The sequence below is a fragment of the Salmo trutta genome, chromosome 24 (assembly GCF_901001165.1).
Source record: "Salmo trutta chromosome 24, fSalTru1.1, whole genome shotgun sequence".
NCBI classification, from domain to species: domain Eukaryota; kingdom Metazoa; phylum Chordata; class Actinopteri; order Salmoniformes; family Salmonidae; genus Salmo; species Salmo trutta.
Window position 1 is genome coordinate 7,488,649 of NC_042980.1, and position 19,649 is coordinate 7,508,297.

Below are 19,649 nucleotides of genomic sequence, written 5' to 3' on the forward strand. Positions count from 1 at the left end.
TAAGCATTCAAAATATAATGAGTACTTTTTGAATGTCATGGAAAATGTAGGGAGTAAAAAGTACTTTTATTTTCTTTATAAATGTAGTAAAGTAAAAGTTGCCCAAAATATGAATAGTAAAGTACAGATACCTCCAAAAACTACTGAAGTAGTACTTTAAAGTATTTTTACTTAAGTACTTTACACCACTGCAAATTAGCGCCCCTATTTACACGTGGCCCACCACTTGGATTCGGTCCTATGTAGCAAAATTTGAAATCGTGTTTTTTACATTGGATAAAAGTAGAGACTCCGAGCTAGAAAATGGTATATCTTACACTACAGTTGAGGAATAATGGGACAGTTTTTTATTTTTTATTTCACCTTTATTTAACCAAAGGAGGACGGCCAAAGGAGGAATTGGCTTTGGGGGTGACAAGAGAGATATACCTGCTGGAGCACGTGCTACAGGTGGGTGCTGCTATGGTGACCAGTGAGCGGAGATAAGGGGGGACTTTACCTAGCAGGGTCTTGTAGATGACCTGGAGACAGTGGGTTTGGCGACGAGTATGAAGCGAGGGCCAGCCAACGAGAGCGTACAGGTCGCAGTGGTGGGTAGTATATTTTGCTTTGGTGACAAAACGGATGGCACTGTGATAGACTGCATCCGGTTTAATGAGTCGGATATTAGAGGCTATTTTGTAAATGACATCGCCGACATCGAGGATCGGTAGGATGGTCAGTTTTACGAGGGTATGTTTGGCAGCATGAGTGAAGGATGCTTTGTTGCAAAATAGGAAGCCAATTCTAGATTTAACTTTGGATTGGAGATGTGAGTCTGGAAGGAGAGCTTACAGTCTAACCAGACCCCTAGGTATTTGTTGTTGTCCACATATTCTAAGTCAGAACTGTCCAGAGTAGTGATGCTGGACGGGCGGGCAGGTGCAGGCAGCGATCGGTTGAAGAGCATGTATTTAGTTTTACTTGTATTTAAAAGCAGTTGGAGAACACAGAAGGAGAGTTGTATGGCATTGAAGCTCATCTGGAGGGTTGTTAACACAGTGTCCAAAGAAGGGCCAGAAGTATACAGAATGGTGTCGTCTGCGTAGAGGTGGATCAGAGACTCCCCAGCAGCAAGAGCGACATCATTGATGTATACAGACAAAAAAGTTGTCCCAAGAATTGAACCCTGTGGCACCCTCATAGAGATTTCCAGAGGCCCGGACAACAGGCCATCCGATTTGACACATTGAACTCTATCAGAGAAGTAGTTGGTGAACCAGGCGAGGCAATCATTTGAGAAACCAAGGCTATTGACAGCAGCTGCTTTCCAATCTTTGGGAATCTCAGACGACACGAAAGAGGTTGATTCTGCTTTGAAAGTTGATAAACCTGAATGTTACCCCACTTTTGAGAAAATGGTCCTTGAATGTTTTGGTACTCCTACTGGAGAGCTCTTCTTTGTCTACACTCATTAAGAATCGTTCACACCCTCTTAAGCCTTAGCCCCACCCATCTATTTAAGGATTCACATGTGAGGCCATGTGCTAAAGAGAGTGAGTAGTTTATTTGTCACATGCACAGGATACAGAAGATGTAAACATTACAGTGAAATGGTTACTTTGTATATTTGCATAGTAGCAATATCAAAAACGGAAAGTGTCCTGATAAAAATATTGTATAATTATTAGATTATAACACACTTGTCTAAATTGATGTGTCATGTAAAATAAATGATATAAACACCCCCCAGCCAATTCTAGCTAAGTGGATGGGTCACTATTGTCTAGACATGTACACATGTTCATGAAAATAGATGGCTGTAATCACCCCCAGCCACACCTGACTTGATTTTTTTATTTTATTTTACTCGGCAAGTCAGTTAAGAACAAATTCTTATTTTCAATGACGGCCTAGGAACAGTGGGTTACCTGCCTTGTTCAGGGGCAGAACGACAGATTTTTATCTTGTCAGTTCAGGGAATCAAACTTGCAACCTTTTGGTTACTAGTCCAACACTCTAACCACTAGGCTATCCTGCAGCCCCTGGGTCACGTAATCATCTGTGAAGTGGAATCTTTTGTTTAGACATTTAGGTAGCTAGCTAGCTAGCTAGCAATGAACCATCATAATCCCAACTCGTACTATAACCACCAATACAAACTGATTGTCATAGCTGTAGTATGAATCTGCAAGTAGCTAAAGCTAACCAACTAGGTTCAATGTTAGCTAGCTAGCTAACATTAGGCTATAATTAGCAATGCAAATGGTTTTCTGATTTTAATATTACTACACTGATAATACACGTAACGTTAGCTAGCGAGGCAGCCAGCTAATATTGCTAGCTAGCGAACAGTACTGTCACGGTTGTCGTAGGGTAAAGTGGACCAAGACGTAGCGGGGAAATGTGCACTCATCTTCTTTTTATTAAATGGATAAGAAGGTAAACCAAAACAACACGTACACAAAAAAAACACAACGACTAATAACAGGCCGGTAAGGCACAAAGCTATACACAGCACAATCTCCCACAAATACTAAAACAAACACATACCTATTTATAGAACCCTCAATCAGAGGCAAGGAGAAAACACCTGCCTCCAATTGAGGGTTCAACCCCCAATAAACTAAACATAGAAATACAAAGAACTAGACTAAACATAGAAATACATTAACATAGAACAGTGCCCAACACCCCGGAATAATAAATCAAACACACCACTAAACACACAACCACCCCGAACCACTTAAAACAAATACCCCCTGCCACGTCCTGACCAAACTACAATAACAAATAACCCCTATTACTGGTCAGGACGTGACAAGTACACTTTAACTTGCAATGAAAATTACTTTCTGACAAAATTAGAAACGTATAATATCTGAAAATGTAGCTAGACTCTTACCCGTATACATGGATCAATGATCCATGGCAGACTGGAACCATTTAACTCTGTTTTGTGTCAAGTATATCCAGTTCACACTGACTGTGGCGTGTGCTGACAGTAGCCCATCACAACTTTTTCCAACAGATCTGTTGATAGCGCCTGCTAAATTCAGGGCATCAATGTTGTTGAGAAAAGTAGCAACATTTTTGTAGTTCTCAATGGCTAACGTTATATCTTTAAAAAGCGGCACGGTAGAAAGGACTTTCGACACATACTGACCAGCTCATGTTATAGACAGAAGTATGCTACATGGCAGACCAATCCAAACTCATCTCCCGGGAAGGTTCCTGGCTAAACCAATTAGGCTCGTAATTTAACAATTTTATTCGTATTTACAGATGGATTACAACTTTGTTATTAAGGTACATGAAAGTTCACATGTTCCAGAAGGCATTTCTGCCCAAAAACAAATTTTGTTTAAAATGTTAAAATGCCTCTCCTGTGAAGTAGTGACGTGCGACATATGCCTAGCTTCCTGAAACGGGTCACAAATGACAACACACGTCACGCAATTCAGTACTTCCTAGTTCCAAATATCAAACAGTTATTTCAGTTATTAAAATCAGAAAAATCTGGAGCGTCCCCTGCTGATTACAGACCCATGGGTTTAATAAATTGCGACAAAATAATAACCAAGCTCATAACCAATAGAATGGCAAAGGTCTTACCAGACTTGATACAGTTCAATCACAGGGTTTATTAAAAATAGACACTTACAAACAAGTACAATAACATGTTTCTGTCTAATGCATTATGCAAAAAAACAAGATATATATATGTATCAATAATGGCTGTTGATGCCGAAAGGCTTTCAATCATCTTGAATGGCCTTTTCTATTCAAAACTCTGGAAGCCTTTACCTTTCCAGCTGAAATAATACATTTGATAAAAATATTATTTAAATATCCTAAAGCAAAAATATACACAAATAATACATTATATGATGATGAAATTGCTTTAGAAAGGGGCAAAAGACCGGGATGTCCACTCTTCCCCCTCATGTTTGCAATAGCAATTGAACCGCTTGCTAAAATAATTAGACAGTAGAGATTGTTAAATATAAACTAAACTTATTTGCAGATCTCCTGATATACCTAACCAATATTGAAAATTCAATGCCCCCCTTGCAAAAAATATTTTCAGAATACAAAAATCTCAGAAGATAAAATTAACGTGGAAAAACTGAAATAATGGCAATAGGAAAAATAAATAACTAATCTACAGCCATCCTTTAAGTGGACCACAAACAAATGTAAAATACTTAGGATGCTTAATAAGTGACAAATTTTGTTGCCTTACAACCTGGAATTAAAATAGATTTTGGGGGGGGTTGTATCATTTGATTTACACAACATGCCTACCACTTTGAAGATGCAAACTATTTTTTCCTGTGAAACAAACAAAAAAACAGAAAACTTGAATGTACATACCTTGAATGTACACCCCCCCCCCCTTCAAGTTGGATGGGTTCCACTGGTGTACAGCAATCTTTAAGTCATACCAGAGATCCTCAATTGGATTGAAGTCTGGGCTTTGACTAGGCCATTCCAAGACATTTAAATGTTTCCCATTCAACCACTCGAGTGTTGCTTTAGCAGTATGCTTAGGGTCATTGTCCTGCTGGAAGGGGAACCTCCGTCCCAGTCTCAAATCTTTGGAAGACTGAAACAGGTTTCCCTCAAGAATTTCCCTGTATTTAATGCCATCCAGCATTCCTTCAATTCTGACAAGTTTCCGAGTCCCTGCCGATGAAAAACATCCCCACAGCATGATGCTGCCACCACCATGCTTCACTGTGGGGATGGAGTTCTCAGGGTGATGAGAGGTGTTGGGTTTGTGCCAGACATAGCGTTTTCCTTGATGGCTTTAAAGCTCAATTTTAGTCTCATCTGACCAGAGTACCTTCTTCAGTATGTTTGGGGAGTCTCCCACGTGTCTTTTGGCGAACACCAAACCACTTAAGCAATGGCTTAATAATAATAATAATAATAATCCTTCTAACCCCCCCCCCCCCTTAAAAGATTTAGATGCACTATTGTAAAGTGGTTGTTCCACTGGATATCATAAGGTGAATGCACCAATTTGTAAGTCGCTCTGGATAATAGCGTCTGCTAAATGACTTAAATGTAAATGGCTTTTTTTCTGGCCACTCTTCCGTAAAGCCCAGCTCTGTGGAGTGTATGGCTTAAAGTGGTCCTATGGACAGATACTCCAATTTCCGCTTGGGAGCTTTGCAGCTCCTTCATGGTTATCTTTGGTCTCTTTGTTGCCTCTGATTAACGCTCTCCTTGCCTGGTCCGTGAGTTTAGTGGGCGTCCGTCTCTTTGGCAAGTTTGTTGTGGTGCCATATTCTTTCCTTTAATGGTGCTCCGTTCAAAGTTTCAGATATTTATTTATAACCCAACCCTGATCTGTACTTCTCCACAACTTTGTCCCTGACCTGTTTGGAGAGCTCTTTGATCTTCATGGTGCTGCCTGCTTGGTGGTGCCCCTTGCTTAGTGGTGTTGCAGACTCTGGGGCCTTTCAGAACAGGTGCATATATACTGAGATCATGTGACAGATCATGGGACACTTACAGTTGAAGTCGGATGTTTACATACACTTAGGTTGGAGTCATTAACTCGTTTTTGAACCACTCATAAATGTATTGTTAACAAACTATAGTTTTGGCAAGTCGGTTAGGGGACCTCAGCCTGAGTGACCAAAATATATTATTTTGATGGCAGGCCAAATGCTCATTTTCAAGAATCACAAGGCTCATTTAAATTTCTTGAAACAACAGGAAAATTCTCAGTGACAAGCGTAGTCAAGTTAACATCCAACATCGTATAAAAGTAAAAAAAAAACATTTAGCTAGGCAAGTTGTTGTATAATATGTTTTGTGGTTGGAATTGCAGTATGTATTTAGTTTGAGAATTTAGATGTGCGCTAACAACTTTTGACAGACTGGTTTTTTTCTGGACAGCTAAAATTGGTTGCTAGCCAACAGACATGTGGAGAACAAAGAGTGATCGAGTTCCAATATTTGCATAACCTTTGTGATTGGAGGATAGCTATGAGGGTTTTCAAGTCAGGATCAAATCCTCTGATCTCCTCGCTCATTAATGATAGAATCTTCATATTGGAAGATTGAAGAAAGGCCAGTCTCATTGGCAAATGACAGAAGCGTCAAGAAGTGGAATGCTAGCTAAAAAGACTGGTACCCAGATTAGGTTTCACCCCATATTGTTTATCAATCTCTACGGCCTTTTAGATCACAGAGAGAGAGCTGAAGCCAGGCGGGGCAGGTATTCCAGTGTCAGAGAAGAATAAGAAGGAGTACATCGAGCGTATGGTTAAGTGGCGCATCGAAAGGGGTGTGGCTCAGCAGACGGAGAGCCTGGTGCGAGGCTTCTATGAGGTAGGGCCCCGTGTTTTGTGCAATCTTGTGACATGAAGTGAGCTCCAAAAAGTATTGGGACAGTGACACATTTTTTGTTGTTTTAGCTCTGTACTCCAGCACTTTGGATTTGAAATGATGCAATGATTATGAAGTTAAAGTGCAGACTGTTACAGCTGCACAAATATACCCCCAAGACATGTTAACCTCTCACCATTACAGTAAACAGGGGAGGTTAGCATTTTTTGGGGGGGTATGATATTCGTGTGTCTAACTTTCTCACTCATTATTACTCAGAATTCATTCAGGGTTATCCGTAATCATGGTAGCATCCACATTCATGTAGAAGTGTTTAGAAACATATACTATTCTTATTTACAATAAAAGTGACTCTAAAATGACAATGCATTATTTACCATTGGGCACAAGATAATCTGAGACACAACCAAAAGAAACAGCAAATCCAACAAATTTGTAAGGTCACAAGCTTGATTGTGGGCTATGAATATGGGACCAAATACTTAACTTTTGACTACTGTAATACATATATAAGTGAATTTGTCAGAATGCCTTTGGTCCTAAAATGGGGGGGGGACTATGTACAAGAAGTGCTGTAATTTCTAAACGGTTCACGCAAAATGGATGAGAATACAGTCAAATTGAAGCTGACAGTCTGCACTTCATAGTCATTGTGTCATTTCAAATCTAAAGTGCTGGAGTACAGAGCCAAAACAACAAAATAATTGTCACTGTCCAAATACTTTTGGAGCTCACTGTAGCCTGATTTTTATCCTGTATTTTAAGCCTTATCCTGGAATTTGTTGCACCAAAAATGAAAGTAACTGTCTGAGGATGGTGCTGGACCATTTGAAATAAAAAGAGAAGGGGACAGTTTGATGAAAAAGCTTTAAATAAAGGTTCAAATCTAGGTCATGTGACATGATTGTACAAAACACAGGGCCCTATGACATCACACACACCAATAATGGTCCGTCATTCTGATATGTATTGGTCAAGTGATATTGTATCTGCAATAGATATTGATGCACCGTTACGTTGTGATACAGTATGTATTGGTTAGCTGGTAATGTACAGTATGTGTATTGTGTAATAGATAATGATGCAGCAGGTGGTAATGTATCTTAAATAGATATAATGAAATGGATAATCATGCAGTCCATTAACATTCCATGTGGTTACTCTAAATGTATTAGGGGTGAATCAGTATTGCAATATGTATTGGCCAGGTGGGAATGTCTCTGTAATAGATAATACGTTAGTATTGTGACATGTATTGGTTAGGTGGTGGACGTGCGGCTGGTATCTGTGTTTGATGCCCGGGAGCTGGAGCTGGTGATCGCTGGCACTGCAGAGATCGACCTGGCAGACTGGAGGAACAACACAGAGTACAGAGGAGGTAGAGACTGGAGCAGTGGTGGGCAGTCAGACGGTGTGGGGGAATGCTTTTGCTCCAGCCAAGTAGTAACACCCATAATTCTACTAATCATCTAATCTTAGTCTTCAAAGATTAGATCATAACTTTGATTAGTGGAATCAGGTGTTACTGCTTGGCCCCGCACAACCCACCCAGTTTACAAACAAGTGCAGGGGCAACACTTTTGACTGGACATGAAAGTTACAGATACTTTTAAGAACAAAAGGCTTTTTTGATCTACGGCTGACCGAGATGCCTTCCATCTTTCTCCCCAGGGTACCATGACAACCACATAGTAATCCGCTGGTTCTGGGTAGCAGTGGAGAGGTTCAACAATGAGCAGAAATTGAGACTGCTGCAGGTACTACTTTTCAGGGGAAACTCCAACAGAGTTTGATACTTAGGAAAGGCTGAGCTCCCCAGTCTTAACTTGCAATAGCTCTTTATTTTACAGCCCTGTTACCACTGGTATTTATTTGGTATTGAATGTGAAATTACTTGCTTAAAATTGATACGTCCTGGTACAATTACTATCCTAGTGACGAGAAGTCATTTCTGTGCAACATGTGTATATAATTGCCCTTTTTTACAAGTATTTTGTATGTAAATACCTGCTTATTATTTATTTAACCTTTTATTTAATTAGGCAAGTCAGTTAAGAGCAAATTCTTATTTACAATCACCGCCTACCCCGGCCAAACCCTAACCCGGACGATGCTGGGCAAATTGTGCACCGCCTTATGGGACTCACAATCACGGCCGGTTGTGATACAGCCTGGAATCGAACCAAGGTCTGTAGTGACGCCTCTAGCACTGAGATGCAGTGCCTTAGACCCCTGCGCCTCTTGGGAGCCCATATTCGGTGCTGTAAAAATAAAGTGTCACCTAAATTGGATAGTTGACATTGTGTATTTCTCCTTAGTTTGTGACAGGCACCTCCAGTATTCCCTATGAGGGCTTTGCCTCCCTCAGAGGCAGCAATGGACCACGCAGGTTCTGTGTGGAGAAGTGGGGCAAAATCACCTCCTTGCCCAGGTACAGTACACCTGTCTGTCTGTCTGTCTGTCTGTCTGTCTGTCTGTCTGTCTGTCTGTCTGTCTGTCTGTCTGTCTGTCTGTCTGTCTGTCTGTCTGTCTGTCTGTCTGTCTGTCTGTCTGTCTGTCTGTCCTATTCTAAATGTTTTGCTTCTGTCACTATCTTGTGTGTACTGTAGGTTTGTGTGTATGTGATGTGTGTGTGCACATCAGTGGAAGCTCCTCAGAGGAGGAAAAGGAGGACCATCCTTCTCAGTGAATTGAATATACATTAAACAGTGAAACATTAAAAAACAATGACATGACAATGACATGAGATGGTGACAATGATGTAGGTTGTGTGTAGCGGTGATGATATGAATGTTGGGCTTGGAAAGCTTTTTTTTGCCTGGTCACATACAGCTAATGTGTTGTGCACTGAAGTCCACAAGCAAAGGGAAAAGGTGAGAGAGGAGAGCGCATAGATGTGAGAACGAATTACAACAAGCAAAGGGATCATGCTGTTTATGTGGCTGCTATGAAAGTGAACTGTGTTTGCGTGGGATTAGGGGTACAACAAGATAATGGCGCAGGAGGGGATGGCTGACGTTTTGCTGGCTCCTAACCAACTGCTATTTTTTTTACATTTGTAAAAATGTTTAACTAATTTTGTACATAATGTTGCTGCTACCATTGTTGCTACCGTCTCTTACGACCAAAAAGAGCTTCTAGACATCAGAACAGCGATTACTCACCTCAAACTGGATGAAGATGTACAGTTGATGTCGGAAGTTTACATAAACAAGGTTTAATGACTCCAACCTAAGTGTTTCAACCACTCCACAAACTTCTTGTTAACAAAGCATAGTTTTGGCAAGCGGGTTAGGACATCTACTTTGTGTATGACACAAGTCATTTTTCACTTACTTATAACAAGTCATTTTTCACTTATAATTCACTGTATCACAATTCCAGTGGGTCAGGAGTAGTTTACATACACTAAGTTGACTGTGCCTTTAAACAGCTTGGGAAATTCCAGAAAATGATGTCATGGCTTTAGAAGCTTCTGATAGGCTAATTGACATAATTTCAGTCAATTGGAGGTGTACCTGTGGATGTATTTCAAGTCCTACCTTCAAACTCAGTGCCTCTTTGCTTGACATCATGAAAAATCTAAAATCAGCCAAGACCTCAGAAAAAAATTGTAGACTCCACAAGTCTGGTTCATCCTCGGGAGCAATTTCTAAATGCCTGAAGGTACCACATTCATCTGTACAAACAATAGCATGCAAGTATAAACACCATGGGACCACGCAGACGTCATACCGCTCAGGAAGGAGACGCATTCTGTCTCCTAGAGATGAACGTACTTTGGTGCGAAAAGTGCAAATCAATCCCAGAACAACAGCAAAGGACCTTGTGAAGATGCTGGAGGAAACAGGCACTTAAGTATCTATATCCACAGTAAAATTAACCTGAAAGGTCGCTCAGCAAGGAAGAAGCCACTGCTCCAAAACTGCCATAAAAAAAGCCAGACTACGGTTTGCAACTGCACATGGGGACAAAGATCGTACTTTTTGGAGAAATGTCCTTTGGTCTGATGAAACACAATATAACTGTTTAGCCATTTTGACCATCGTTATGTTTGGAGGAAAAAAGGGGAGGCTTGCAAGCAGAAGAACACCGTCCCAACCGTGAAGCACGGGGGTGGCAGCATCATGTTGTGGGGGTGCTTTGCTGCAGGAGGGACTGGTGCACTTCACAAAATAGATTGCATCATGAGGGAGGAAAATTATGTGGATATATTGAAGCAACATCTCAAGACATCAGTCAGGAAGTTGAAGCTTGGTTGCAAATGGGTCTTCCAAATGGACAATGACCCCAAGCATACTTCCAAAGTTGTGGCAAAATGGCTTAAGGACAACAAAGTCAAGGTATTGGAGTGGCCATCACAAAGCCCTGACCTCAACCCTATATAAAATGTGTGGGCAGAACTGAAAAAGTGTGTGCGAGCAAGGAGGCCTCCAAACCTGACTCAGTTACACCAGCTCTGTCAGGAGGAATGGGCAAAAATTCACCCAAATTATTGTGGGAAGCTTGTGGAATGCAACCCGAAATGTTTGACCCAAGTTAAACTATTTAAAGACAATGCTACCAAATACTAATTCAGTGCATGGTAACTTCTGACCCACTGGGAATGTAATGAAAGAAATAAAATCTGAAATAAGTCATTCTCTACTATTATTCTGACATTTCACATTCTTAAAATGAAGTGGTGATCCAAACTGACCTAAGACAGGGAATTTTTACTAGGATTAGATGTCAAGAATTGTGAAAACTGATTTAAATGTATTTGGCTAAGGTGTATGTAAACTTCCGACTTCGTCTGTATTTCTTTAATGAGTCCGATGCAAAGGATATACTGCTTTGTCAAGAGGGTGTGTGTCTATTTGTCAATAACTGCTGGTGCATAATGTCTAATATTGAAGAAGTCTCAAGGTATTGCTCGCTTGAGGTAAAATACCTCATGCAAGCTGTCTACCAAGAGAGTTCACATATATATTATTCGTAGCCATCATACCACCAGAAACCGATGCTGGCACTAAGACCGCACTCAACGAGCTGTATAAGGCCATAAGCAAACAAGAAAAATGCTCATCCAGAAGTGGCGCTTCTAGTGGCCGGGGATGCAGGCAAACTTAAATCCATTTTACCTCATTTCTACCAGCATGTTACTTGTAACCAGAGGAAAAAACACTCTAGACCACATTTCCTCCACACACAGAGATGCATACATAGCTCTCCCTTGCCCTCCATTTGACAAATATGACCATAATTCTATCCTCCTGATTCCTGCTTAAAAGGAAAAACTAAAGCAGGAAGTATAAGTGACTTGCTCAATACAGAAGTGGTCAGATGACCCGGATGCTACGCTACAGGACTGTTTTTTGTTAGCACAGACTGGAATATGTTCTGGGATTCAGTGCATGGACTTGTCGTACCCACAGTCATGGTACGTACATTTCCCAACCAGAAGCCATGGATTACAGGCAACATCGGCACCGAGCTAAATGCCAGAGTTTCCGCTTTCAAGGAGCGGGACACTAATCCGGGCGCTTATTGGAAATCTTGCTATGCCCTCAAACGAACCATCAAACAGGCAAAGCAGGACTAAGATTGAATCCTACTACACTGGCTCTGATGCTCATCGGATGTGGCAGGGTTTGCAAACTGTTAAGGACTACAGCCGCGACCTGCCCAGTGACACGAGCCTACCAGATGAGGTAAATGCCTTTTATGCTCACTTTGAGGCAAATAACACTGAAGCATACACGAGAGCACCAGCTGTTCCGGACGACTATGTGAACACTCTCCGTAGCCGATGTGAGCAAGACCTTTAAACAGGTCAACATTCACAAAGCCACAGGGCCAGATGGATTACCAGGACGTGTACTCAAAGCATGCACGGACCAACTGGCAAGTGTCTTCACTGACATTTTCAACCTCTTTAACCCTTCTCTGTTTCAAACAGACCACCATAGTACCTGTGCCCAAGACAGCGAAAGTAACCTGCCTAAATGATTATCGCCCCATAGTACTCACGTCGGTTGACATGAAGTGCTTTGAAAAGTTGGTCATGGCTCACATCAACACCATCTTGCCAGAAACCCTAGACCCACTCCAATTCGCATACTGCCCCAACAGTTCCACAGATGATGAAATCTCAAATGCACTCCACACTGCCCTTTCCCACCTGGACAAAAGGAACACCTACTTGAGAGTGCTGTTCATTGACTACAGCTCAGCGTTCAAATCCACAGTGCCCACAAAACTCATCACTAAGCTAAGGACCCTGGGACTAAATACCTCCCTCTGCAACTGGATCCTGGACTTCCTGACATGCCGCCCCCAGATGGCAAGGGCAGGCAACAACACATCTGCCACACTGATCCTCAATACTGGGGCCCCTCAGGGGTGCGTGCTTAGTCTCCTCATGTACTCTCTGTTCACCCATGACTGCGTGGCCAAGCACGACTCGAACACAATCATTAAGTTTGCTGACGACACAACAGTGGTTGGCCTGATCACCGACATTGATGAGACAGACTATAGGGAGGTCAGAGCCCTGGCAAGGAGGTGCCAGGACAACAACATCTCAATGTAAGCAAGACAAAGGAGCTGATAGTGGACTATAGGAAAAGGAGGACCGTACAGGCCCCCATTAACATTGTCGGGACTGAAGTGGAGCGGGGTGAGTTTTTCAAGTTCCTTGGTGTCAACATCATCAACAAACTATCACGGTCCAAACACACCAAGACAGTTGTGAAGAGGGCACGACAACACCTTTTCCCCCATCAGGAGAATTGGTATGTGTCCCCAGATCCTCAAAGTTCTACAGCTGCACCATCGAGAGCATCCTGACTGGTTTCATTACTGCCTTTGTTTTTACACTGCTGCTACTCACTGTTTATTATCTATGCATAGTCTCTTTACAAATTACCTCTATTAACCTGTACCCCCGTACATTGACTCGGTACCGGTACCCCCTGTATACAGCCTCGTTATTGTTATGTACATTTTTTTGTTACCTATTGATTGATTAGATTTTTTTAAACTATATTTAGTAAATATTTGATTAACTCTATTTCTTGAACTGCATTGTTGGTTAAGGGCTTGTAAGTAAGTATTTCACAGTAAGGTCTACACCTGTTGTATTCGGCACATGTGACAAATAAAATGTTGATTTGATTTGTATTCATTCCGCCGATTCTGTTGAACAATGATTCTTAAATGGAAGCAAACAGAAGGAAACGGGGATAAACATACCAGAATTTGTCCAATAGAAACTCTCATTTGCAACTGTTGGACTAATGATTACACCCTAGATCAGCTAGATGCAGGCAAGAGTGTGCAAGACGGTATTGAATGTGTTACTGTCTGTCACCTTGATTACTAAAAATTCTCTCAACCTGTGCACCTACGTTGTAAACTTTCATTTATAAGCTAGGTTGTAGCAACCTCATGATGGGTATTGGGAAATTTGAGTATCATGTAGTAGCCTAAATCTATCGATGTTGCATTGAGTTAGGTGAATGGGATATTAATGACAGTCATCCAATATGCTGTAATAGAAATAAGGCCATGCTCGTAAAACAATTAAATAGAGTCCTCATCTTAAATGGCACCGATCGCCACTGTTGCACATATAAAGTAGAATGTATATTATGCACATTGTACATGCATGGGTGCATGCATATTCTGTCAGTTTACTCCTCACAATCGATCTGTCTCTCTACAGGGCCCACACATGCTTTAACCGTCTGGACCTCCCGCCGTACCCGTCGTTCTCCATGCTCTACGAGAAAATGCTGACGGCCGTGGAGGAAACCAGCACCTTTGGCCTGGAGTAACCTCTCCAAAATGTCCGCCACAGCTAGGGGTTGAATTGGGAAAGAACAATGGTGGAGAGGAAATCCTACCAACTTAGCTTGAAGTGAGACAGGACTCACAGTACACAATGGAAACTGAATAGACATCTACAAGAAATTATCATTGTGGAGAAAAAACTAACTTTTAGGACAATTCCACCAACACGACAAGCCCAATTTGACCCCCTGGCTTTGCTATTCCTCCCTGCTCCATGATCCCATACTTCCTGGAATAACGTTACTGTTCTTTTACCTACACTGATGCCCTCCATTCGATTCCTGCGTACAACAACCACACTTGTGCTTTATCTCTTATCAGTTTAATGGCCTTGGTTACTGTATCTCCAGTCCTTCTTCTTCCTCCAGGGGTTCAGCCTGCACTTCAAGCCCAGAGGAACCTTATCCTAATCCCCTATGCTTCCTCGTGGAGTGACCTCGTGCTCTGGACCTCAGAACTGTGTCATTTTCTACTCTGGGGCTGCAGACTATGCACACTATAATACATAATGGACTAATGCCTTGGCTTCTAACATACGCACGCACACACTTTCAAGATGACCCTCATGAGTAAGACCATTATCATTTCTGAAGGGATTAAATTGTATGTCAGAGCTCCTAAGGGGCACCAAAGGCATTGTCACACTCCAAAACACACTGCACTTACCTTTATGTTAGACTACATGAGCAAGGCTTTAAAACTGACACACACTTACTTACGGATACAAATACAATTGTAGGGTCACTCTTTTTCCAAATAGATGAGATGCACTTTCTCATAGACGCATGTAGCTCCACATGCATGTACACACACACACACAAATACACACACTGAGACATTGCCAAACAAAAGGCTTTATTTCTCAGTGATGTAATTTTCTCCCATTCAGTGTACTGATGAATGTATCACAGAAGAGTGAATGTATGAACCTCCAGCTTGCCGTAGTAGGAAGACTGAGGAGCCTTCAAAGAAGAAGAAACACCAGAGCCGCACAAAGTGTAGCTCATACAATTGCTGACTGTGGTTGATTGAGGAATATGGAAATCGAGACTGTGGCATCGGACACGTGCCTTGTTATGAGGGAGATGAGAGACACTTACTCATTGTTTTACGAAGGGTTGCGTCCATTTCCTATTGGGTCACGACTGAAAACTCAGTTGTAATGAGAGACTTGGTACTGTTTATTTGGTTGTTCAAAATGACATTCAAAAGGTTTATCTGTGTCACACACAAAAAACACAGAGCCACACCTTTTAAAGCTAGAATCCTTAGTTGCTTCCTACATCCATTTTTGGACCTATAAATTAATGATATATACCCATTGATTCTTGAAGAATATAACTTATAAATGCATCATGAACTTAGTTCAACAGTTGTACCCCATCAGAACCCAAAATATAAACTTGTTTTACTCCAATGATTGTAAACAATGTAAACGTAAACCAACTGTATTGCCTCAAAACACGGTAAAAACTGTAATTTTTATATTATGGATGGTCAGTCCTTGCATCCATAGATCTGTCTATGAATTTGAGAGGGGTTAAATTTCTCCAGGCCCACCCTTTTAGCTTTCTACCAAAACAGAGGCGGGGTGCCGCTTTGTTAATTCTTTCAATTAAGGATTCTAGCTTTAAGTGTATTACAAAACAGTTCCAGGATGCAAACACAAGAGGGCAGCACATTATATATGGGTACTTCAGTACCGTCGACACAGCTATAGAAGCGTCTTTAAGCACGGGGCATACACTACACAACAACACAGATGCTTACGATTTCTTGAAAGCATGTTTTCATCCTGGTTTTGGACTTCTCAGTGCATAACCCCTACCCAAAGGATTTATTTACACACACACACACAGACACACACACACACACACATTTTCTATGGGGTGCACACACTACTGTACAGAGGTCTATGTGAGCTAAACAGACAACTCGGGCTGGAGTAGATAGTAATAGAAGCCGCACTGTGATGCACTGTGGAGGCAGCCTTCATATCTCAGCCTGGCTCGATACTGCATGCAAGGTCCATCTCAGCAACTCTGTGAGCTGCACTGAGTCCGGAACCCCTAGATGGTGTTGTGTTATAGCTCGATATTTGCATGCCGAAATAGTGCAACACAAGTTTGTTCTTATTAGATTTTGCATGAGGATATCGCTATCGATGTGGAGAAAAGGGCGGGAGGAGCCAAATAGTACTTTAGGGTTGTTGCTATAATGTGTTCGTAGCACTGTTATAAATACGTCCAAAGACATGACGAGGGATACATCAAATATATCTCTATGTTTTGTGTCCCATTGTGTATGGGTTCACTAACTATGAAATGTTATAACAAGCATTGTTGTTTATATGACAGATTATGACGAGTGTTATTGAAGAACTGTGCCAGCACGCTTTAAGGGAATTTGTTTTGTTACATTCAAGTGGTCACTTGTCGTGATGATATATCAGAGGATGGAGGTTAAGGGTCATGGTTCATGGCTACACGAAGAACCAATAGGGCTGTAATGAATGACGAAGAGGAAGTGAGAGCACCTGTATGTGTACCATGCGTGCTCTTTTCTTTGTATATACTTGTACATGTACTGTATGTCTGTCGCTGTTGTGTATACATATACAGTACCATTCAAAAGATTGGACACACCTAGTCATTCCAGGGTTTTTCTTTCTTTTTTCTATTTTCTACATTGTAGAATAATAGTGAAGACATCAAAACTATGAAATAACACATATGGAATCATGTAGTAACCAAAAAAGTGTTAATCAAATCAAAATATATTTAAAATTTGAGATTCTTCAATGTAGCCACCCTTTGCCTTGATGACAGTTTTGCATTCTCTTTGTTTAACACTTTTTTGGTTACCACATGATTCCATATGTGTTATTTAAATGTTGATGTTTTCACTATTATTCTACAATGTAGAAAATAGTAATAATAAAGAAAATCCCTTGAATGAGTAGGTGTGTCCATACTTTTGACTGATACTGTTTATTTTGCACCGAATGTACTAATGGTTTGGGGCTCGCATAATCCATGTCTCCCTATTTATGTTTAACGGAATGACCCCAGTCTCGAACGTCCACACATCCCAACATCACCTCGAGCTTGGAGGGGCGGCTTTGTGGCATGGGCAGTAACCTTTCACATTGGGGTTCAAATCATTTCTGCCAATCAAGACATTTTCCATGCTAAGGCTTTTTCTTCTGCTGCGAATGTCCAATAAGAATAAAGTCAGTCTGCTTCTCGCCCAATAAGGACAAAACTCACCGCCACCACCACTCCCCTTGCCTGATCAATTACCAATAGGATTGGACATCCCACTGTCAGAACTCCACTCTATGCAAAAGCTCCTGTATTTCTCCTTTTCACCCCAATGATTGTATTAAAATACAATGGCACAGGGCAAGTTTTAATTAGCGATACATGGATGTGTGTATTCTTTCTGTGTATTCTTTTTAGGTGAAGCAGGGGCTCAGCCAGTAGGACACAACCCTTAGAGAGCAGCATATAGAGATCTACAGCATACCATGGACATGGTTTTCTATTCTATGAGATGAAGAATATCTCTCCTTCTATCCTATATATTTATTTTTGCAGAAAGAAAGAAACAAACACACGCACACACACATTTTATTTTAACTCTGCATTCCATAACAAACAAAGTATTTTGGAAAATATGAAAATACCGAGGCCCAGCTAAACAATTGAATTGCCCCATTTATTTTTCATTTTTTTCTGATCTATGATTGTATTTATGGTTTACAGCTTTTTGTACAATACATGTGTGAATGACCCTGTCATTGTGAGATATTAGGTTCACATCGATGATGCCGTCTGTTTGAAGAAGCCCCTCATCGTAAGTATGGTGTTTGAGTAGCCACTCGCCTCAAGTATGGGTAACCACATACAGTATGTGGAGTGTCTGAAAGTGGGCGTGTCAACAGAAGTGGGAGGAACAACAGCGATAGGCGTTACACCAGTGCTCTGTAATTGGTTAGACGGTTTTGATTGAGTGTGTTGTTTTTAGTTTCTTAACACATTTTTATTGGTCGGTTCCCGACCGTGTGAAACAAGACTGGGAGAGCTACAAGGCATTCTATTCTTGATAGAGAATCATACTGTGCCATTTGAATGTTAACAAAACACACAACAAACACCTCACGTATAGCGAAAATAAAAGTAATTTTGATGTCAGTTATTAGTCTACCAGTTTTTATTTATTACCAATAAAAATAACTACTCTTGAATAATTGGGTAGCAAACAGCCTACTGGTTTTTACCAATAAATCTATGTTTGACTATTATAACTCATGGCATCTATTTGACTATCAGCAGATGATGACAAAATTGTGTTTGGCTCAAAATAATTACTCTTGTACAATTGGGCAGCTTAAAATGAAGAGTATTCAAGGACCCTTGCCCTTTATCCTGAACACAGACACGAGCAATGTGGGCATGGGTGGGGTGCTGGCCCAGCCGGGGCCAGAGAGGGGGAGAGTGGTGGTGTACTTCGGCAAAACATTCAACAAACATGAGCACCCCTACTGTGTCACCCGGTGGGAGCTCCTGGCTGTTGTGGCTTCCATCAAACATTTCAAGTACTACCTGGGTGGCCTGCCCTTTATTGTAAGGACTGACCACTCTGCTCTCCACTGGCTCATGTCTTTCAAAGAGCCAGAGGGGCAGGTTGCACGCTGGTTGGAGGAGCTTCAGCCGTACGACTTCACAGTGGTGCACAGGGCAGAGGCACGCCACTCCAATGCCATGCCCCGTTGGCCCTGTACTGCAGACGGGTGGGAGTGGATGTAGTGGAAACCGCTGGGTGCTCACAGCCATGGACTATTTCACAAAATGGCCTGTGGCCTATGCTCTGCCTAACCAGGAGAAAGAGACCATCGTCAACGCCCTGACAGCAGGGATGTTCAGCAGGTTTGGAGCTGCGGAGACAATCCACAGCGACCAAGGCAAAAACTTTGAGTCCTGTGTGTTCACCACCATGTGTGAGAGGCTGGGTATGCACAAGACCCGCACTGCTCACCTCCATTCTCAAAGTGATGGCCTTGTGGAGTGCTTCAACAAAATGCTTGGACAGCAGCTGGCCATCGTCTCTGCCAAAGATCAGCATGACTGGGACAAGCATGTGCCCATGGTCCTCATGGCATGCCGCTTCACTGTCCAAGACTCCACCTGCTCCACCCCCCTCACCTGGGGGGTGAGGGGGGTGGAGCATCGCAAGTTTAAGGCCATGTTTAGCCATTGTTCTCTCTCTTACGTCTGGTCTTAACAAGAGATGGTCACTGTTGTTTTATACGAGTATCCTTGATTTATTTGGCGTGGGTATGGCCAAACAGTAGCCTGTGTTCAGTTGGGTTAATAAACCGGGAATTCGTAAACTCATACCTCTGTCTGGACAATTGTTCCTTTGTGATCTAGCCAGGTCATTACAATATGTACAGTGAGTTCCTT

The 19,649-nt window shown here is 41.7% G+C and overlaps 1 protein-coding gene across 5 annotated transcripts in view; it reads left to right on the forward strand.

Annotated features, from left to right (window-relative positions):
- Window positions 1–16,821, forward strand: part of LOC115160629 (E3 ubiquitin-protein ligase HECW2) — a 60,427-nt gene extending 43,606 nt beyond the window's left edge. For all 5 annotated transcript variants that reach the window (XM_029710842.1, XM_029710846.1, XM_029710843.1 and 2 more), the window contains 5 exons: window positions 6,181–6,327; window positions 7,609–7,723; window positions 8,017–8,102; window positions 8,664–8,776; window positions 14,054–16,821. In XM_029710842.1, the coding sequence (XP_029566702.1) occupies window positions 6,181–6,327; window positions 7,609–7,723; window positions 8,017–8,102; window positions 8,664–8,776; window positions 14,054–14,165 (573 nt within the window). In that variant the 3' untranslated portion in view covers window positions 14,166–16,821. The remainder of the gene's footprint in view (window positions 1–6,180; window positions 6,328–7,608; window positions 7,724–8,016; window positions 8,103–8,663; window positions 8,777–14,053) is intronic.
- The last annotated feature ends 2,828 nt before the right edge of the window (window positions 16,822–19,649 follow it).